Here is an 18,497-nt window from a genome sequence, read left to right as displayed (position 1 = left end):
TTTATTTTTTAAAAGATTTTTAAATTGAACTTTTTTTGTGGGTTTTTTAATCTATCCAGTCTCCTGCTCATCCTCCAACAGCCAGGTGTGTGTGAGCATCCCTTGGCAGTGACGTGGAGAAGAGACTTCAAAAAGTTTTCAGAATAAAAAATGTTAATTTTTATAGATATAAAATATATTTTTATTTATTTTTATTTTTATTTTTATTTTTATTTTTATTTTTATTTTTATTTTTATTTTTATTTTTATTTTTATTTTTACTTTTACTTTTACTTTTATATATATTTATATATTATATATGTATATATAAATGTTAATGTATAATTTATATATATATATGTTATATATATGAATGTTTATATATATATATATATGTGTATATATATAAATGCAATTCTATAAATGTTAATATGTTAAATTAAAAAAAAAATATATATATTTTTGGGGCTTCTTATAACAAAAATCCCATGAAATCCCATTCAGATGAGAGCCTCCAACACAGCCCAGAGGAGGAGCCCCTTGTCTTGTGCCACCTGTGGTGGTGTCACCTCCATCCAGGTCCTGTGGTGGCATTTGGTGAGGACGAGATAAACTGAGACAAGGCTGAGCAGCCTCCAGGGCAGGATTTGGGCAGGATTTGGGCAGGAAGGTGGCACCTGGGTGACACAGCCTGAGGCTCTGGAGCCAAGAACTGAAATAATAAATCAACTTCCCGTTGCCTCAATCGGCTCCATCTGAGCGAAAGATCCTCCCAACTCCGGCACTTTGGAGCTCGCCTGGAGCTGGAGAGTTTTGCTGTCTGGAACAATTCCAGGTTGGCAGAAGAAAGGCAGGAAAAATGGGACCAAACTCTACCCAGAGTGGATTCCCCAGCAGTTCAGGGGTGAGGGCCTCACCGCCTCACGGGGAATAATTTCTTCCCCATATCCACCCAAAATTTCCCCTCTTTCAGTTTCAACCCATTCCCTCTTCTCTAGTTGCTCCAAACCCTTGTAAAAATTTCTCCCCATGTTCCTTGTAGGCCCTTCAGGTTCTGGGAGGCCACAATGAGGTCACCCCAAAACTTCCCTTCCTTAGGCTGAACAGCCCCAATTCCCTCAGCTTTTCTCCAAAGCTCCCCAAGGACCACTGCATTCCTTCTTTTTTGGCTTCTTTGGGCTTTTTTGGGCTTCTTCCCTCTATTTCTCAGTAGGTCAAACCCTCCAAGGGCTGCAAATCACTCCCAGATTTGCATCACTCCAACCTCTGGCTCCGGAGGCATTTGTTGTGTTTTTGGGGAGCTGCAGCTCCTCGGACTCACCGGAGCCCAATGTGTCCCTGGCAATAACGTGGGTGTCATCAGGAACATATAATCCACAGCCTGGCTTGCATCACACCCTAATGACATGCCAGGGCCACCTCTGGCAGCTCAGAAATATTTTCTAGAATGAGAAATAAATTCCCCGCCTCCATCAAGACAAAAAAAAAAAAAAAAAAACCTCCAGGTTTCCTCTCTGGAATGCTGCACTTTTCTAGAGAGGGGCGTGAAATCAAAAATCACTTGCTTACGCTGAAAATGCTTCTGGTTTTCGGTGTTTCCTCACTTTGCTCAGAGTAGGTGGAGCCGTCCAATAATTTTGGCAAAAGAGGTGGTGGAAGGAAGGGCGATAGCAATCTCTGCAGTGACTGAGCCCGAGATTATGCAGAGTAAGTGGGCAGTCGGGGCTGGGCTTGGCCGTAAATAAATCAATCATTTCTTCTTTCCAAGAGGAGGACCAGATCCTATATAAAAGTTCTCCCACACCACGTTCCCTCAGTCCCCTTGACTCCTTTCCACTGGTTCGTGCCGTGGGACACGGTAAGAGATGGAAATTAATTTGGCTGATTAGGCTTGGAACGCTGAAGTGGAAGTGTGGGGTTAAATGTGGCTTTTGGGTCTCACGGTTCAAAAATTCTTCTTTATTTGCAGGTTTTGGAGGTTTTTTGGGTTTTTTTTTTTTTTCCCACCAGTTCAGGGATCGAGAAAGGAGAGAGCTGGGACATGGAAAATCTGGGGTTTGGAGCCCCTTGGGTTGGTTTCTCTGGGCCCAGCACCACACACACACACACAACTCCTGAATATTCTTGGAAAACAAACCTTGAAGGAAAGGGCAGGAAAAAGAGGGTTTGCAGGTACTCTGCAAAGAGTGGGAAACAAAGGAACAGAAACACAAAGTGGGGCTCTGTCCTCATTTTCCAGCCTTTTGTCTGGGTGGGGAAGGGGTTTCTTTTCAGCACTTCATTTGAGGAGCGTTTCTTGAGGAGCATTTCTTGAGGGGCTCTTCATTTCTTGGAGGTTTGATCACCAGACCCTGCTGACCTTTTCCCTTCAGAGTGGTCCCTTCCCTTCACAGGAACATCAATTCCTGCTGCCAGCAGACGAGGACATGGCTGGGGTGGGGATTAAGTGCTAAAGAAGAGCTCAAACTTCAGAGCATCCCTCGGGCACAGACACACATCAAACCCTGCAAGTGCTGCCCTGGAGCTGCTGAAGTTTTGGGCTTTTTCCCCCCCCTCCTTTCTTTTGCATCTCTGACAACTTTTCCACAGGCTGCTCCTCTTCCTTCTCCTTCTGAAGGAGAAATGAAACACTGAGCTCCTTTGAAAGCGGGATTGAAGAGTTTCAAAGTACAACGGAGTTATTGTTATGCAAATGACGAGCCGGGTTCTTTCCTGCGGCCAGGGAATATTAATTCCTGTCCCTGAGCACTGCAGCCCTTTCACAATTCCCAAACCACATTTGGATGAGGGTAATTCTGGGGTACCACGGCCTCGTGAGCCTCTTGCAGTGACACACCTGCTGCAAGAGGGAATTACCAAGGCGTGATTGTTGTCCGAGATAAAAAAGGAACAGTTATATCTGGATAAGGAGGTTCTGTAGATGGAATAAACTAAAAGCTTCATGGGTTTTCTGTTTAATTCATTGATTCGTCAAGCTGACAATTTTTGCATCAGTCAGAGGCGGCGGAAGGAGCAAAAAGGGAAGAGAAGACAACTCCCTGTTGGAAGGGAATGGGGTGGCCCAGTAACACAACCTTCCCTCCCTCTGGAAGTGCTCAGGCCTGGATTTTTTGTCTCTCCTGCAGGACTCCCATCACACAGACCATGGGATCCCACCAGCAGAAGGGCGACGGCCAAGGGATGTCCGAGCAGTCCGGAGGGTGCCACGGCGGCGGCTGCGGCTGCTGCTGCCACCATGGAGGAGGTGGAGGAGGAGGAGGAGGATGCTGCCACGGTGGAGGAGGATACCAGAGCCAGGGATCGTCCTGCCACGGTGGAGGAGGAGGAGGAGGAGGCTGCTGCGGCGGTGGCGGTGGCAGCGGTGGCGGTGGTGGGATCATTTATCAGACTCACATGGCATCGACCTCCTGTGGAGGTGGAGGAGGAGGAGGAGGTGGAGGAGGAGGAGGCGGCCAACAAAGCCAAGGATCCATCTGCATTATTGGAGGAGGAGGAGGAGGAGGAGGAGGTGGTGGTGGTGGGCAACAAAGCCAAGGTCCCATCATTATTGGAGGGGGTGGAGGTGGCGGAGGAGGAGGTTCTGACCACCAGAGCCACGTACCCATCTGCATCGGAGGGGGAGGAGGAGGTGGTGGAGGTGGTGGCCAGCAAAGCCAAGGTCCCATCTGCATAGATGGAGGTGGTGGTGGTGGTGGAGGTGGTGGCCAGCAAAGCCAAGGTCCCATCTGCATAGATGGAGGAGGTGGCGGTGGTGGTGGTGGTGGTGGAGGTGGTGGCCAGCAGGGCAAAGGAATCATTATTATTGGTGGAGGCAGCGGTGGAGGTGGAGGTGGCGGTGGCGGTGGTCACCAGGGCCAAGGTCCCATCTGCATTGGAGGTGGCAGTGGCGGAGGAGGAGGTGGTGGTGGGCAACAAAGCCAAGGTCCCATCATCATTAGTGGAGGAGGTGGTGGTGGAGGAGGCTCAGGGCAGCAAAGCCAAGGTCCCATCTGCATTGGTGGGGGTGGCAAGGGAGGAGGAGGAGGAGGAGGAGGTGGTGGTGGCCAAGGTCCCATCATCATCAGTGGAGGAGGTGGTGGTGGTGGCAAGGGAGGAGGAGGAGGAGGTGGAGGAGGAGGAGGAGGTGGATGTGGTGGTGGTGGCCAAGGTCCCATCATCATCAGTGGAGGAGGTGGTGGTGGTGGCAAGGGAGGAGGAGGAGGTGGAGGAGGAGGTGGATGTGGTGGTGGTGGCCAAGGTCCCATCATCATCAGTGGAGGAGGTGGTGGTGGTGGCAAGGGAGGAGGAGGAGGAGGTGGAGGAGGAGGTGGATGTGGTGGTGGTGGCCAAGGTCCCATCATCATCAGTGGAGGAGGTGGTGGTGGCAAGGGAGGAGGTGGAGGAGGAGGTGGAGGAGGTTCAGGACAGCAGGGCCAAGGTCCCATCTGCATTGGAGGTGGCATGGGAGGAGGAGGAGGTGGTGGTGGTGGTCAGCAAAGCCAAGGTCCTATCGTTATTAGTGGTGGTGGTGGAGGTGGTGGCTCAAGCCACCAAGGCCAAGGTCCCATCTGCATCGGAGGTGGCATGGGAGGAGGAGGAGGAGGTGGAGGAGGCTCAGGCCACCAGGGCCAAGGTCCCATCATCATTAGTGGTGGTGGTGGAGGAGGAGGAGGTTCAGGGCACCAGGGTCAAGGTCCCATCTGCATCGGAGGTGGCATGGGAGGAGGAGGAGGAGGAGGAGGTGGAGGAGGCTCAGGCCACCAGGGCCAAGGTCCCATCATCATTAGTGGAGGAGGAGGAGGAGGTGGCTCAGGGCAGCAAAGCCAAGGCCCCGTGTGCATTGGGGGAGGCAGTGGAGGAGGAGGAGGAGGAGGAGGCTCAGGCCACCAGGGCCAAGGTCCCGTGGTCATCATCGGCGGCGGTGGTGGAGGTGGAGGTGGCTCCTCCAGCTCTGGAGGAATGTCCATGCAGCAGCAGACCCAGCCCATCTGCTGGCCACCGCAGACCAAGCGCAAGTAGTGGCTGCCAGAAGGACTCTGCCACCAAGGAAACCCAGGAGATGAAGATGCCTGACATTTCCTCATCTATTCAGTTGAAGATTATTTGCGTTGTTCTCTTCTCCCTTCCCCTGGGAATGTTCTGACCGGAACCTCTGCTGTTGTGCATCCATAATTCCAGCCAGGGCTGTTCCGTGTCCCTGTTCCTGCCCCCAGTTTTCAAGTGCATGCACCAGAAAATAAAACTTGCAGTTCTAGAGAGTTCCGTGTGTGAGTGGTTGGATTTTCTGGCCCTGGTTGCTTTATTTCCATCCCTGGTTGGAAATAAACTTTATTTATCGTCCCTTTATTTCCATCCCTGGTTTGATTCCAGTGCTGTTGCACTGAAACCCCACTGGTAGAAGAGATTTTGGATTCACTAAACATTCTCAGGTCATTTTTTAATGTCTCTTGATGATGATGATGATGATGATGATGATGATGATCCTGACTTTTGCCTGTCAGAGAAGGTACCACAGAATTTATCACTGGGGTATCTCTACCTCACCAAAATCCTGGTGATGCCCAAGAAAGTTCTGAGTGGGTTCAGAGAGAGAAGATGACAAAATTCAGCTATGAAGGATTTTGAGATGTAATTGAGGGGTGAGAGGAGCTCAGGCCCATCCTGAGGTGGTGCAGAAGCTCCTGGTGCTTTCACAAATGGGAGAGAAATGAAGTTCTCCAACACTTTTCCAGCTTTGAACCCCCAGTGGAATCAGAGATTCCAGCAAGGCCCTTCCAAGGGCTGGGATGCTCAGGCTGGAAGACTTCAGGATTTCCTCATTCCCACAGGGCCAGAACAGCTCTGGGCGTGAGTCTCCAGAGGGAGTTTCCCTGTGGGGAGCAATCTCTTTGATGTGGTCTACTCCAGCAATTCCAGCAATTAGCAGGGAAAGGGAATTAAACCTCGGAATTGTTCTACGGGAGGCAGGTGACGGACACCTGGAATTGTCCCAGGAGAAACAGGAGTGACCCGTGGCCATAACAGCTTCTCCCGTCCCTCCATCCTCTGCCCTAGCCCCCCGTGGGGACCTCAGTGAGGCAAACACCTCAAAACACATCCAGATGAGCCCCTCCAGCCGGTGCTGCCACTGGAATAGCTGAGTTTCCTGGGATTTCATAATGGGAAGTCATCGAGGGTGCTAAAATTCCAGTGACTGGGAATTGCACAAACACTGACGTTGCAGGCACAGAGCAAAGCCACAGTTTGGGGTCCCATTTCAGGGGGGTGGGAATGGTGCTGTCAGAAACTCCTGCACCCAGAAATGGCCCAGGACCAAGAAAACCCGGATCCAAATTACAGAAATTCCCAGGGTGGCAGCAGGAGCCACAGCACAGCCTCAAATCTTGTTGCTTCTTCAGAAATGCCAGAGTCATCCCCAAAACGGGCAGGAATTCATCCTTTTGGTCCATATCCATGGAGATGCTGCTGCACAGGGGGGTTGGTGGATCTGGTACCCCTCCATCTCCATCACTTGAAGTGGTGGGGCCTGCCTGACCTCGGCTCTCTCCTGAGTGGGGGGAACCAAATAAAAATCCCCATAAACCCTTCGCTGCCGTGGTGGGAAATCTCCCACAGCCACGGGGGATTCCTGTGGTGCCCCAGAAACTCCAGTCCCACCCCTGTTCCCCCTGGGAATCTCCACTGTGGAGTCACAGAATATCCTGAGGTGGAAGAGACCCCCAAGGATCATCAAAATTCAATTTCCAGTCTTGCACAGACACCCCACCAATCCCCCCTGTTCCTCCAGTGTGTAACACTCAATAAAAAGAGGCTCCCCAGCCCCTTCTGGTGTCGGTCACCAGCGGCATCTCCTGGCTGGAGTGGAGGGTGGCAACCTCCAGAATCCTTCTGGAGCCCCAGGAGGAATTCAGCCACGGGAATTCAACCGCAGGAGCTGAGCCCACGTGTGGGACCTGCCATGGATGCAGGGCAGCCGAGGAAGTGATGCACGGGAGAGGCATCGTCCGCATCCAGTGAGTCAGGACAAGTGGGATGGAGGAGGAGAGTATGTTTGGTAAATAAACCTATCACCATTCCTTTGGATGCCTCACTTCCCACTCAGGAAAAACGGTATAAAAGTTGGTGGATCTCGGGGTGCTTCATTCGCTCAGCTTTGCCCTGAGGTGTCCGTGGTCAGAGCCGGGAAGGGTAAGTCCAGGTCTGCCCCAGGGAGGGATTCTTCTCTTTCTTTCCTGCTCCCAAAATGCAAAAGTTTTGGTGAAAAACATCTGGTGGAAGGGCAGGGAAGTTGCTGGGATGAATTTAAATCTCTTGTGGGTGCCTTGGTCCTACCAGACCAAACAGAAGCAGGATCAGCCTGTGCTGCTGCAGGTTGTCTCTCATCAGTATTGAGATGGAGATGGAATAGCTTTGGGATAAGGAGATGGGATAACTTTGGGCTAAAAGTCTTTAAAACATGATCCTGGCCACTACAAAGTGGTGTTGAGCTGGACTGGGGTCACAAGCCTTGGGAAATTCTCATGAGAACTGGTGGTTGCTGCCCTGGAGTAAAAAGCTTTTCCTTGCAGGGTCACAGCTCCACGATGTGCTCCAGACAGAGCGGGTGCCACAGCTGTGGCTGCTGCTGCTGCTGCCGGGGCAGCCAACAGTCCCAGGGCTCCTCCAGCGGGGGAGGAGGAGGATCCTGCTGCGGTGGAGGATCCTCCGGAGGATCAGCCCAGAAGATCATTATCAGCTCTGGCGGCGGAGGAGGAGGAGGAGGAGGCTCCTCCGGATGCTGCGGAGGGGGATCCGGTGGCGGTGGCGGTTCTTCAAAGAGCATGATGGGAGGAGGAGGATGCTGTGGTGGAGGCTCCAGTGGTGGCTCCTCAAAGAGCATGATGGGCGGCGGAGGTAGTGGAGGATCCTCTGGATGCTGCGGTGGTGGATCTAGTGGTGGATCTTCTGGGATGAAGATCATAATGGGAGGTGGAGGCGGTGGAGGTTCTTCCGGATGCTGCGGTGGCGGAGGATCTGGTGGTGGCTCCTCAAAGAGCATGATGGGCGGTGGAGGCGGTGGGTGCTGTGGTGGAGGATCGAGTGGTGGCTCCTCAAAGAGCATGATGGGCGGTGGAGGTGGTGGGTGCTGTGGTGGTGGGTCCAGTGGTGGCTCTTCTGGGATGAAGGTCATCATGGGAGGTGGAGGTGGTGGAGGATCCTCCGGATGCTGCGGTGGAGGATCTGGTGGTGGATCTTCAAAGAGCATGATGGGCGGTGGAGGTGGTGGGTGCTGTGGTGGAGGATCTGGTGGCGGCTCTTCTGGGATGAAGATCATCATGGGTGGTGGAGGCGGTGGAGGATCCGGTGGATGCTGTGGTGGAGGATCTGGTGGTGGCTCCTCAAAGAGCATGATGGGTGGTGGAGGCGGTGGGTGCTGTGGTGGAGGATCCGGTGGTGGATCTTCCAAGAGCATGATGGGCGGTGGAGGTGGTGGGTGCTGCGGTGGAGGATCTGGTGGTGGCTCCTCAAAGAGCATGATGGGCGGTGGAGGCGGTGGAGGATCCGGTGGATGCTGTGGTGGAGGATCCGGCGGTGGCAGTGGGGGATCAGCCCAGAAGATCATCATCAGCTCTGGCGGCGGAGGAGGAGGAGGAGGAGGCTCCTCCGGCTGCTGTGGAGGCGGATCCGGTGGTGGCTCTTCAGGAGGGAAGATCATTATGGGAGGTGGAGGCGGTGGTGGATCCTCCGGGTGCTGTGGTGGCGGATCGGGCGGCGGCTCCTCGGGCCAGACCATCATCATCAGCTCTGGAGGTGGCGGCGGAGGCTCCTCGCAGCAGAAATGTCCTGTTGTCATCCCCAGCATGGTGCCCCACCAGACCAAGCAGAGCTCCAGCTGGCCCTGCCAGCAGAAGTAACACTCTGGCTCCCATCAGGAATGGCCGAGTCTTTGCCCTCCGAGTTTTTCCCCAGCACGTCCCCGTCCCTTGTGTTCCCTTGGTGCTGCATCCCTGTGCTGTGAACTCCCAGGTGGCTCCTCTGTGCCACAAATGTGACGGGAAATAAAGATTTCTGTGCACGGACAGAACTGGTTTGTGAGGTTCTATTCTCCTTTGTCAGTTTGCTTCCCCAAAAAAATGAGTAAAACATCCAAAACATTCTGCAGGGAAATGTTCTCCAGCCTCCGGTGCTGGAGCAGATCTTTCCTGCACCCAACATAATTTTCCCCTCTTTCATCCTGATCCCATTCCCTGTGTCCTGTCCCTGCAGTTCCTGAGGAAAAGTCCCTTTCCAGATTCCCTGGAGCCCCCGCAGATCTCGGAGGGGCTCTGAGGTCTCCACACGACCTCCTCTCCCCCAGGCTGAACATTCCCAACCCTCCCAGCCTGGCTCCACAGGGGAGGGGCTCCTCTTATCACTTTCATGGCCTCCTCTGTACTTGCTCCAACAATTCCATGTCCTTCTTATGCTGGGGACACCAGAACCGGACACAGCATTCCCAGTGGGATCTTACCAGAGCAGAAATACCTCTCCCTCACCATCCTGCCCACCATCCTTTGGATGCAGCCCACAGACAGCTGGCTTTCCTCTCAAATCAGGAAAATCCTCTCAAAAAGGACTCTCAAATTCCTCTTTGGAACTGGTGGGATTAGTCTTGAGTCCAGTAAACTTTAAGCCCAGAGGTTTGTTTTTTTTTTTCACCTCACAAACACACCTGCTTGGGAGGAAACAAAATTAGGAGTTACAGGGATCATCGGCCATGAAACTCCTGACAGATCACAGCTGAGAGATTCCTGCCTTTTGGAGAAAACTGGACAGATCTTCTCCAGGATCACGGCCCACACTGTCAGCATCACTGTGCCTGAGGGAATCTGGTGGGAAAAGGGATCCAGGGTAGGATCTGGCCAGGGATTTGTCCTCTCTCATATCAACCACCACCAAGGTGTTTGCAGTGAGGAGATGAAGAGGCACCATGACCCTCCAGCCCTTCCCAAAGGCTCCAGGACTCCAGGAAAAAGGGCCCAGCTGAGCATCACAAAACTGAGAACGTGGCCCTGAAGCATTTTACATCCTCATTTCCCTTTGCCCAACACACGCATCCAAACTTCTCCCAAACCTGGAGAGGTTGTGGCAGTGTCCACCCTGTGCTCCAACCACGCTTTTCCTACTCCTCTGGCAAACAAATCCATGGGCTGCAGGGCCAGTACTTCCAGGGGTCCCACCCTGGGCTCTCCACACTCTGTGATCTGCAGGAGCTCCTCTCACCACCCCTCCAAAAACCTCCACAGCCTTTCCACATCCCTGGGTCAGGACGAGCTGCTCACGCTGGGTGTCCCTCTGTGCCAATGAGCTGCTAATCCTGAGTCTGGCTAATCCCGAGTCCTAATCTGGGCAAGTCCCTACAGGTTGAAGGCACGGAAGGGATCAATGTGTTGAGATCCTCAGGAGTACAACACCCACACGCCAGAGCTGGGAGCCAGAACAGCGGCGACACCTCAGATCTGGAGATGAGAACAGAGATAAGGCCATGGGAGGGACTCCAAGGCCAAACAAAGGAAGCCCCTGCACGTGTGTCCCCACTGCTGGTGGCCCTGTCCCCATCCCAAGGGTGTCGTGTGAGTGCTCAAAGTCACGTTCGTGGTGACAGCTGGGACCTGCTGCTGCTGTCACCCATCCCCACGGCCAAAACCCCTATTAGTCCTTCCTCTACTCAGTGTCCCAGGAGGGCGGATGCTGCTGTCAGGCTCCAAACACGCGTGACACAGAGCTGGTGCTGGGACAGCTGTGCTGACAAACTGTCATCCTCCAGCAGGGAACACAGCCAGGTGACTGCCCTGCTCAGGCGTGGGCGGGGTGGCCACTGAAGACCCTCAGAAATGGGTCCTGCTGAGGTAGAGGGGGTGTTTAATGTCCTAGAGTTCAAGGGTCAGGTCTTGATGGCCTTCAAGTGCAAACTTTGGATTCCAAGGATGGAGGAGGTTGGAACCTTGGAAGGATTCCAAGGTTTTCCCCACTCCAGCCTGGAGACTGAGACCCCTAGAAGCTGGAGCTGAGCACAGACCTCCGTGGAAGTCCAACAGCTGCTTCCACTTTGGGGGTCACAAAAGACTGGAGGGAAAACTCCCCTTTGTCACTGTCACCCTCACAGCGTCCTCTGACACAGATGTGGGCAGCTCCAAAGCAGAAAACTCCATTGGGCTGGCACCTCTGGCCTTTCCCAGCAGGATGGACGTGCTCCTGCTCCCCATCTTGCCAGTCCTTGAGGGAATTCTTAAAATTCTCTGTGACTCTTCTCAAGCACATCCTTTATCCTTGTCCTTCCATCACTCTGTCTCCAACTCACTCCACTTGGCATCTGCTCAGTCCCCACTCTGTCCTGAGCACCCAGGGAGCTCCATCCCAGCAGAAACACATTGGGGCCCCCTCCAAAACAGACCCCAAGATGTCGTTCGCCCCAAAAATTCGGAGCGAGGCTCCCGGAAGGGAATCATTAGGCGGAATTAGCAGCTGCGATACAGAACAGGGCCAATGCGCCTCCTTCGCATCTCCTCTGCTGCAGGTGAGTCAAGGAAGGAGGCAGCCGAGGCCAAGCTCTGTCAATAAATCTCTCAGCATTCCTTAGGGTGTCTCACTTCCCTCGGGAGCGTGGTACAGCCAGTATAAAAGCCCAGCCATCCCAGGGCTCCTCATTCAACCCACACCAAGCATCGCGACGTCCCCACCAGCACCGAAGGTAAGCCCGTGCATACGGAAACTTCTGGAACATCTACGCAGGGAGATCCCTCCATCAGCTTGTCCTTGGGTGTTCTTGGAACTGTGATGGCTCCAAAACCAACTGGAGGTGCCAACAGAGCTCCCTCCCTTAGACAGGGGCGTTGCAGGTGGAGCTCTGAAAGCTGAACTTTGAGCTGCTGAGTCAGTGTGAGACATCCAGAAGGATCCACACCATTTCTGAGGCGTGTCAGAGCGTGCGTGCAAACCTCGGGAAGTGTTCCCAACCTCCCTGCATGCAGAGGGTTCCTGGAACTGTTGTGACCTGCAGAGATCTCCCTGGGATGTCAGGGCAGGTCTCGGGGTGGGAGTTTAAAGTAGGGCTGCAGAAGATGGGACAACTCCTGGGAACTCTTCCTTCCTGAGCTGGGAAGGCTCAGCTGCATCTCCAAGGTTCTCCTTTCTGACAGCTCCGTTCCTTGCAGGGTCACTGCTCCAAGATGTGCTCCAGACAAAGCTCCGGAGGCTGCCATGGGATGTCCTCCCAGTCCAGTGGGTGCCACAGCTCCTCCAGTTACCAATCCGAAGGCTCCTCCTGCTGCGGGGGCGGAGGGGGCAAAGTCATCATCAGCTCTGGTGGTGGAGGAGGTGGATCCTGCTGCAGCGGGGGCTCCTCTGGATATGGGATGGGAGGGGGATACTGTGGTGGCTCTTCAGGATCAAAGAGCATCATTGGAGGGGGAAGCAGCGGAGGATACTCAGGTTGTGGCATGGGAGGAGGGTACAGTGGTGGCTCTTCAGGATCAAAGAGCATCATTGTAGGTGGAGGTAGTGGAGGTTCCTCTGGGTGCTGCAGTGGAGGATCCAGCTATGGGATGGGTGGAGGATATGGTGGATCTTCAGGATCAAAGAGCATCATTGTAAGTGGAGGTAGTGGAGGCTCCTCTGGATGCTGCAGTGGGGGCTCCTCCAGCTATGGAATGGGTGGAGGATATGGTGGTGGATCTTCAGGATCAAAGAGCATCATTGGAGGGGGAAGCAGTGGAGGGTCCTCTGGATGGTGCAGTGGAGGATCCAGCTATGGGATGGGTGGAGGGTACAGTGGTGGATCCTCGGGATCAAAGACCATCATTGTAGGGGGAGGGAGTGGAGGTTCCTCTGGATACTGTGGTGGAGGATCTTCAGGCTATGGCATGGGTGGAGAATGTGGCGGTGTGTCTTCAGGAACCAAGATCATAATGGGAGAGGGAAGCAGTGGAGGTTCCTCTGGGTGCTGCAGTGGAGGATCCAGCTACGGAATGGGTGGAGGATATGGTGGTGGATCTTCAGGATCAAAGAGCATCATTGTAGGTGGAGGTAGTGGAGGTTCCTCTGGATACTGTGGTGGAGGATCTTCAGGCTACGGCATGGGAGGAGGGTACGGTGGTGGCTCTTCAGGATCAAAGACCATCATTGGAGGTGGAGGCAGCGGTGGATCCTCCGGATGCTGCGGTGGAGGATACAGCTATGGCATGGGAGGAGCATACAGCGGTGGCTCCTCAGGCCAGACCATCATCATCAGCTCTGGAGGTGGCGGTGGAGGCTCCTCACAGCAGAAATGTCCCATTGTCATCCCCAGCGTGGTGTCCCACCAGACCAAGCAGAGCTCCTATTGGCCCTATGGCCAGCAGAAGTGAAAGCCCTGGCCAGCTCCAGTTCTGAGTCTCCTCCTTGCCTCCAGCCTGGCTCTGCTGCCTGGTCCTTCCCAGCGTGTCCTGTCCTGCCTCTGTTCCCTGGACCCTCATGTGAGATCTCCAGGATTGCCCTGCTGTACCCTGCTCCTGGTGTTGGGGTGCCTTTGATAGTGTTCTGCCACTTTTTACACCCAATAAATGTTACAACTGCTCAAACCTGCACTTTTTTTGGGAGTTCATTTCTCTCTTGCACTACCAACCCACACTTCGTGGTCTTGGGATGTGGAAATGTCTCTGATGAGATGTTTCACTCCAAAGCCACCTGGTTAATTGTCCCAGAGGTTTTTCACTTTCGTTTTCCACCTGGGCTCTGTGAGGGAGGAACAGAAGACCCCAAAAGGAACAACAGCACCAACACCCTTTGGTGCACGGTGCAGGGCCTCTGTGTCCTCTGAGGTGCCAGCACTCAATGCCACTTCCGTGGACCTGATGGGAGATGTGACCAGGCCCATCAGGCTCAGTCAGGAAGAGCAGGGATTGGGGATGACCCAACTGCAGCAGGTGGGCAATAAAACATCCGTGACAGCATCCACAGCTTTGCCATCCTCCCCTTTCCTGCAGCAAGCTGAGGGAACACCCTCAGGCTGTGCCAGGGGAGGCTCAGGGTGGAACCAGGAGGAATTTCCTCATGGAAGGATGGTCAGGCCTTGGATGGGGCTGCCCAGGGAGGTTTGGAGTCCTCATCCCTGGAGGTGTCCAAGAAAGGACGAGAAGAGGCACTCAGTGCCCTGGGCTGGCTGACAAAGCAGGGACAGGCAGGACTCGATGGTCTGGGAGGGCTTTTCCAACCTCAGGGATTCTGGAATTCCATGATCTGTACCCAGAGGGAAGCCTCACCTTCGAACCAGCCAACCCAGCCCGAGGTCAGGCCGGAGGGAATAAAACCAGCATCAAATCCCTCAGGCTGCTCCAAATCTCCCTCCCAGTCTCAAAAATCCCCCTCTCCCCAGGCTTTGCACCCTGTCCTGGCAGCCCCACAGCCCCACGCACGGATTTCTGCCCAGGGATGGGGTTTTGGCCAAAACTGGGACTTTTTGTCACCACAGCAGAACTTTCCCGAGCTAGTCCAGCCTCCAGGAGCTGCTCTGCGGCCCCGCTGCTTGTTCCAAACTGGGGGAAGGAGATGAAAAAGAAGGAAGGGAGGGATGTGGAGGCATAATCCTTCATTAAAGCGTAATCCAGCCAGGCTGGGTTTAAGCATGGGGACATTCCCACCTCCGCAAATTCTGCCTTTTCTAAGCTCTCTTTGAGCACCCTTGCAAAATTCCCACTTCGGGCATCAATCACTTTGAAGGAACTTCTGGCTCATGTGCAAATGTTTTCCTCGGAAAAAAAAAAGTTCCCCCTGGAGCCACCGGGGAGGGATCAGGTTGTCACCAGAGCTTTGGGAGCTGTTCCTCCCCACGGTCCCTGCTACACCCACATCCCCACCCACCTCTCCCGGGGTTAGGGGCCGGAGGATTCCTGCGTAGCCCAGGGCAGGGGCGCAGGAACGGGCTCATTACTCAGAAGTGACAATTACGGCAGCGAAATGAGCGGTCTGAAGGGAGATACGGATCGGGAGTCAAAGCAAACACTGAAGTCGCAGTTTGGTAAATAAATCCTTCTCATTCCCGAGGGTGTCTCACTTCCCTTACATGTTAAACGCCATATAAATGTTCCCGAGGCTGTTTAAGCTCCTCATTCAGTCGACTTTTACCTTCTAAATGTGTTTCCGATGGCTGAAGAGGGTAAGTCTCTTTTTTTTCTGGGATTTTATCCTTTCCTAGTCATGGGATGAGGCTGATCTGATACCTTGGCTCGTGGTGGCAGCAGGACCCCTTTGCCTGAGCCAAATCCTCGGGATTTGGGAGGGCTCCAGCTCCGTTCTGGGTCCAATCCCTGGGTCCAGTCCCTCAAGGCACCAGGGTGGGATGCAGAGGGATGAGCAGGGTAAAAACCCAGATGGGTCGGCAGGTGGGGACTGCACAGCCTCTGTGGGTTTGAATGTGCAGGGCACATTTTTATATTATTTAATAACAGCTGGACCTCAGACTGGCCACGAGCCTCTGTGGCTGAGCCAATCACCTTCTATAAAAGAATTTTGGGGCTGCAGTAACAGAGCCAGGGTGGAAACTTTTATCCATTGCTCTTGCAACAACTGAGGAAGAGAAATGAAGATGATCCTCAGTAATTTTGCAGCTCTGTGGACACGAAAATGAGTGAGGCAAAACACGGCAGTTCTCAGAGGGGAAAATAATACATTTCAGGTTTTATATTTCAGCTTTTGGATTCAGAACATATTTTAGCTTTTGGATTCTGTGGAATTAGAGGTAGAAAGAGGAAAGCTATCCCAGGAAGACCCCAGATTTCCTTGGATTTGAAGAAGTGGGGCTTGGAGCAACCTGGTCTAGCAGAAGGCGTCCCTGTCCATGGTAGGGGGTGGCATTGGATGAGCTTTAAGGTCTTTTCCAACCCAAACCACCCCACAATTCCGTGATCCTCTAACAGCTCGGTTTCAAAGCCTGGAACTGTCACATTGCCTGGCACCAGCACGAAGTGAAACAGTGCAAGTTTGGGGATGTTTCCCTTTCCTCTTCCATCTCTACCACTGGGAGTGTTTTCTTTCCTCTTCCAATTTTACCACCAGGGGATGTTTTCCTTTCCTCTTCCAATTTTACCACCAGGGATGTTTTCCTTTCCTCTTCCAATTTTACACCAGGGGATGTTTTCCTTTCCTCTTCCAATTTTACACCAGGGGATGTTTTTCTTTCCTCTTCCAATTTTACAACCAGGGATGTTTTCCTTTCCTCTTCCAGCTCTACCACTGGGAGAGTTTTCCTTTCCTCTTCCAATTTTACCACCAGGGATGTTTTCCTTTCCTCTTCCAGCTCTACCACTGTCTGCGGCGCAAATGGTCGCGGCAGAACCGGGGCTACAGCCGCGAGATCTCCCTGAGCCACCGCGGCTTCTGCTCGGGCGCCTTCACCAACCGCCACGGCCGCGCCTCCTTCTCGTGTGGCGGGGACAGTTCCGTCACCTACAGCCGGAGACCCTCGTCCTGCCCGCCCCTGCCAGCGCCGGCCCCCTACAGCATCTCAGGGAGGTTCTCGTGTGACACCGACGGGTCCCTCGTGGTCAGCAGTGGGGACTGTGGGGTCACGTCTGCTTGGGACCCGGTGGTGAGGACGGTCCCTGTTTATGGCTCTGGAATGGGGATGGAGTACGGTGGTGAGGATGTGGGGTCGGCCATCAGCAGCGCGGGAGGATCTGTTTACCACGGAGGGAATTCAGGAGTGGTGGAGGGAGCAGGGGCTGGGTATGGATATTCTGCACCCCTGAGTGACACCCTAAGCACGGGGAGGGTCTCTGAGGGATTGGGGTACTACGGAGGAGGGTATGGATATGGGACGTATGGAACGTATGGAACTGGGGTGTTGCCCGGGCCAGAGCTCGGCCCTGTGGGCGGGGGGTGCGCCCAGGTGGTGCAGCAGAAATGCCCCGTGGTCATCCCCACCATCAAGAGCCAGCAGTGCAAGCAGAGCACCCACTGGCCACCCGTCCAGAAGAAGTGAGGGGCCCAGCAGCCTCTCCCACGTGCCAAAAGTGCCCCTGGATGCGCAGCAGCGGAATTTTCCCTCTCGACATCATTACATCACAGAGCTCTGCGTTCCTCACGTGGGGCTGTGCTGACAGCAGTGCCCCAGGAGCTGCTGGAAAAAGGGGTTTGTGCTGTGGTGATGGGAAAAGGTTCTTTTCTCCATCTCCTCTGGATCATGGGTCGGAAAATAAAATTTCACAGTCTGTGGGTAATTTCAATATTGGGATGATTTCTTTCATTACCATTTCACTCCTTCACTCAAAACGCAAATAGATCCTCGAGGAATCTCCACAACAAAAAGGACCTTTTCCATGTGTATTTTACACCCAATTTAAATGTAAATTTTATGTTAGTACAATTAAAATACATCACTTTCAACTGCCAGAGAAGTTCAGGTTGTGCCAGACTCTTCCCAGTGGTGCCCAATGACAGGACAAGGATAAACCAAACCCCAATTCCACCTCAGTATGAGGGAGAATTTATTTCCACGGAGAAGGCAGAGGAAAGAGTGGGGTGTCCCCTTCCAGAGACATTCCAATCCCACCTGGAAGATCTCAGGAGAGATCTCCTGCTTCCCCAGGAGATCTCCCTCCCAACCCCAACTACTCCAGAATTTTGGCATTCTGTTCTTAATTCTGGGATGCCGGCTCTTTCTGGAGCTGCTCTTCCCACCCCATGGAGCCCCCAGGAGCCTCATTGGGGAGATTTGCCAATCTCCCGGGGAATTTCCGACTGATTATTATTTACAGCGTGACCTGGCAGTGAAAGGTTGTTTACCCGGCTCCTGCCCCGATGGCGAAACCCCGAGCACGTAGAACCTCGTGCATGAGGCAACTCCGAGGAGCTCCTTGGCTTCCTCCCCATAACCTGCTCATGGCATTTTTTGTTTTGATAGGATCAGGCCCTAAATTAGGCACGGGGAGAGGACGGTTCCAGTGCTGGTTGGGACGTGGGGTTTGCCCAACTTTTAATCTTCTCTTGTTTGACTCATCCAAATACTTATTAGGAAGGGGGGAAAAAAACAAAACCACACGTAGATTTGGGTCCATTTAAAAGTTAGACATGAAATCACATTGTTTATTTTTTACCTTTCTGCTTTCACCTACCTGGGGGGATTTTGACTTTTTCAACTCAATAAAAATACGGAAAACTTTGCCCTGGAACACCAAAGACCCAAATCCTCTGAGCTCTAAACCTGTGTTTGATGCCACAGGATCCTTCACGTGTAAAGTGTCATAAGATCATCATGTGGGGACATTATGCAAGATTTTGCCACCAGCCCTATTAAATTCCATTCTAAAATTAGGCAGCGTTATCATTTATTTGCTTTTATTTCTATTTCTGAAATCTACCACTCCATTATTGATATTTCTGTGGGTTTCCTTCTTTCATTAAGGGAAGCAAAAAAACCCTATTAAATTCCATTCTAAAATTAGGCAGCGTTATCATTTATTCGCTTTTATTTCTATTTCTGAAATCTACCACTCCATTATTGATAGTTCTGTGGGTTTCCTTCCTTCATTAAGGGAAGCAAAAAA

At 53.0% G+C, this 18,497-nt stretch overlaps 3 protein-coding genes across 3 annotated transcripts; all 3 read left to right on the top strand.

The window, feature by feature from the left end:
- Positions 1-2,730: 2,730 nt before the first annotated feature.
- Positions 2,731-5,177, top strand: LOC143696222 (uncharacterized). The gene is made up of 4 exons (XM_077191939.1): positions 2,731-2,768; positions 3,105-4,054; positions 4,091-4,438; positions 4,493-5,177. The coding sequence occupies exons 2-4, from the start codon at positions 3,124-3,126 to the stop codon at positions 4,975-4,977; spliced, it is 1,764 nt and encodes a 587-aa protein (XP_077048054.1). The 5' UTR covers positions 2,731-2,768; positions 3,105-3,123; the 3' UTR covers positions 4,978-5,177.
- Positions 5,178-7,541: 2,364 nt separating this feature from the next.
- LOC129132292 (uncharacterized) lies at positions 7,542-8,852 on the top strand. The gene is made up of 2 exons (XM_054651341.2): positions 7,542-8,217; positions 8,287-8,852. The coding sequence occupies exons 1-2, from the start codon at positions 7,542-7,544 to the stop codon at positions 8,850-8,852; spliced, it is 1,242 nt and encodes a 413-aa protein (XP_054507316.2).
- A 3,294-nt stretch (positions 8,853-12,146) lies between these two features.
- Positions 12,147-13,322, top strand: LOC129132327 (uncharacterized). Its single transcript, XM_054651405.2, has one exon. It carries the CDS (start codon positions 12,147-12,149, stop codon positions 13,320-13,322), a length of 1,176 nt encoding a protein of 391 aa, XP_054507380.2.
- Positions 13,323-18,497: the final 5,175 nt, after the last annotated feature.

This window comes from Agelaius phoeniceus, chromosome 31, assembly GCF_051311805.1.
Source record: "Agelaius phoeniceus isolate bAgePho1 chromosome 31, bAgePho1.hap1, whole genome shotgun sequence".
NCBI classification, from domain to species: Eukaryota; Metazoa; Chordata; class Aves; order Passeriformes; family Icteridae; genus Agelaius; species Agelaius phoeniceus.
Note: the sequence above shows the minus strand (reverse complement) of the source record. Positions and strands in the feature narration are given on the sequence as shown.

Coding starts and splice junctions, on each gene's coding strand:
- LOC143696222 (XM_077191939.1), top strand. CDS start 3,124: ATGGGATCCCACCAGCAGAAGGGCGACGGCCAAGGGATGTCCGAGCAG. Junction 4,055..4,090: donor CATCATCAGTGGAGGAGGTG/GTGGTGGTGGCA, acceptor GAGGAGGTGGAG/GAGGAGGAGGAGGTGGATGT. Junction 4,439..4,492: donor CATGGGAGGAGGAGGAGGTG/GTGGTGGTGGTC, acceptor GTGGTGGTGGAG/GTGGTGGCTCAAGCCACCAA.
- LOC129132292 (XM_054651341.2), top strand. CDS start 7,542: ATGTGCTCCAGACAGAGCGGGTGCCACAGCTGTGGCTGCTGCTGCTGC. Junction 8,218..8,286: donor GAGCATGATGGGCGGTGGAG/GTGGTGGGTGCT, acceptor TGGGTGGTGGAG/GCGGTGGAGGATCCGGTGGA.
- LOC129132327 (XM_054651405.2), top strand. CDS start 12,147: ATGTGCTCCAGACAAAGCTCCGGAGGCTGCCATGGGATGTCCTCCCAG.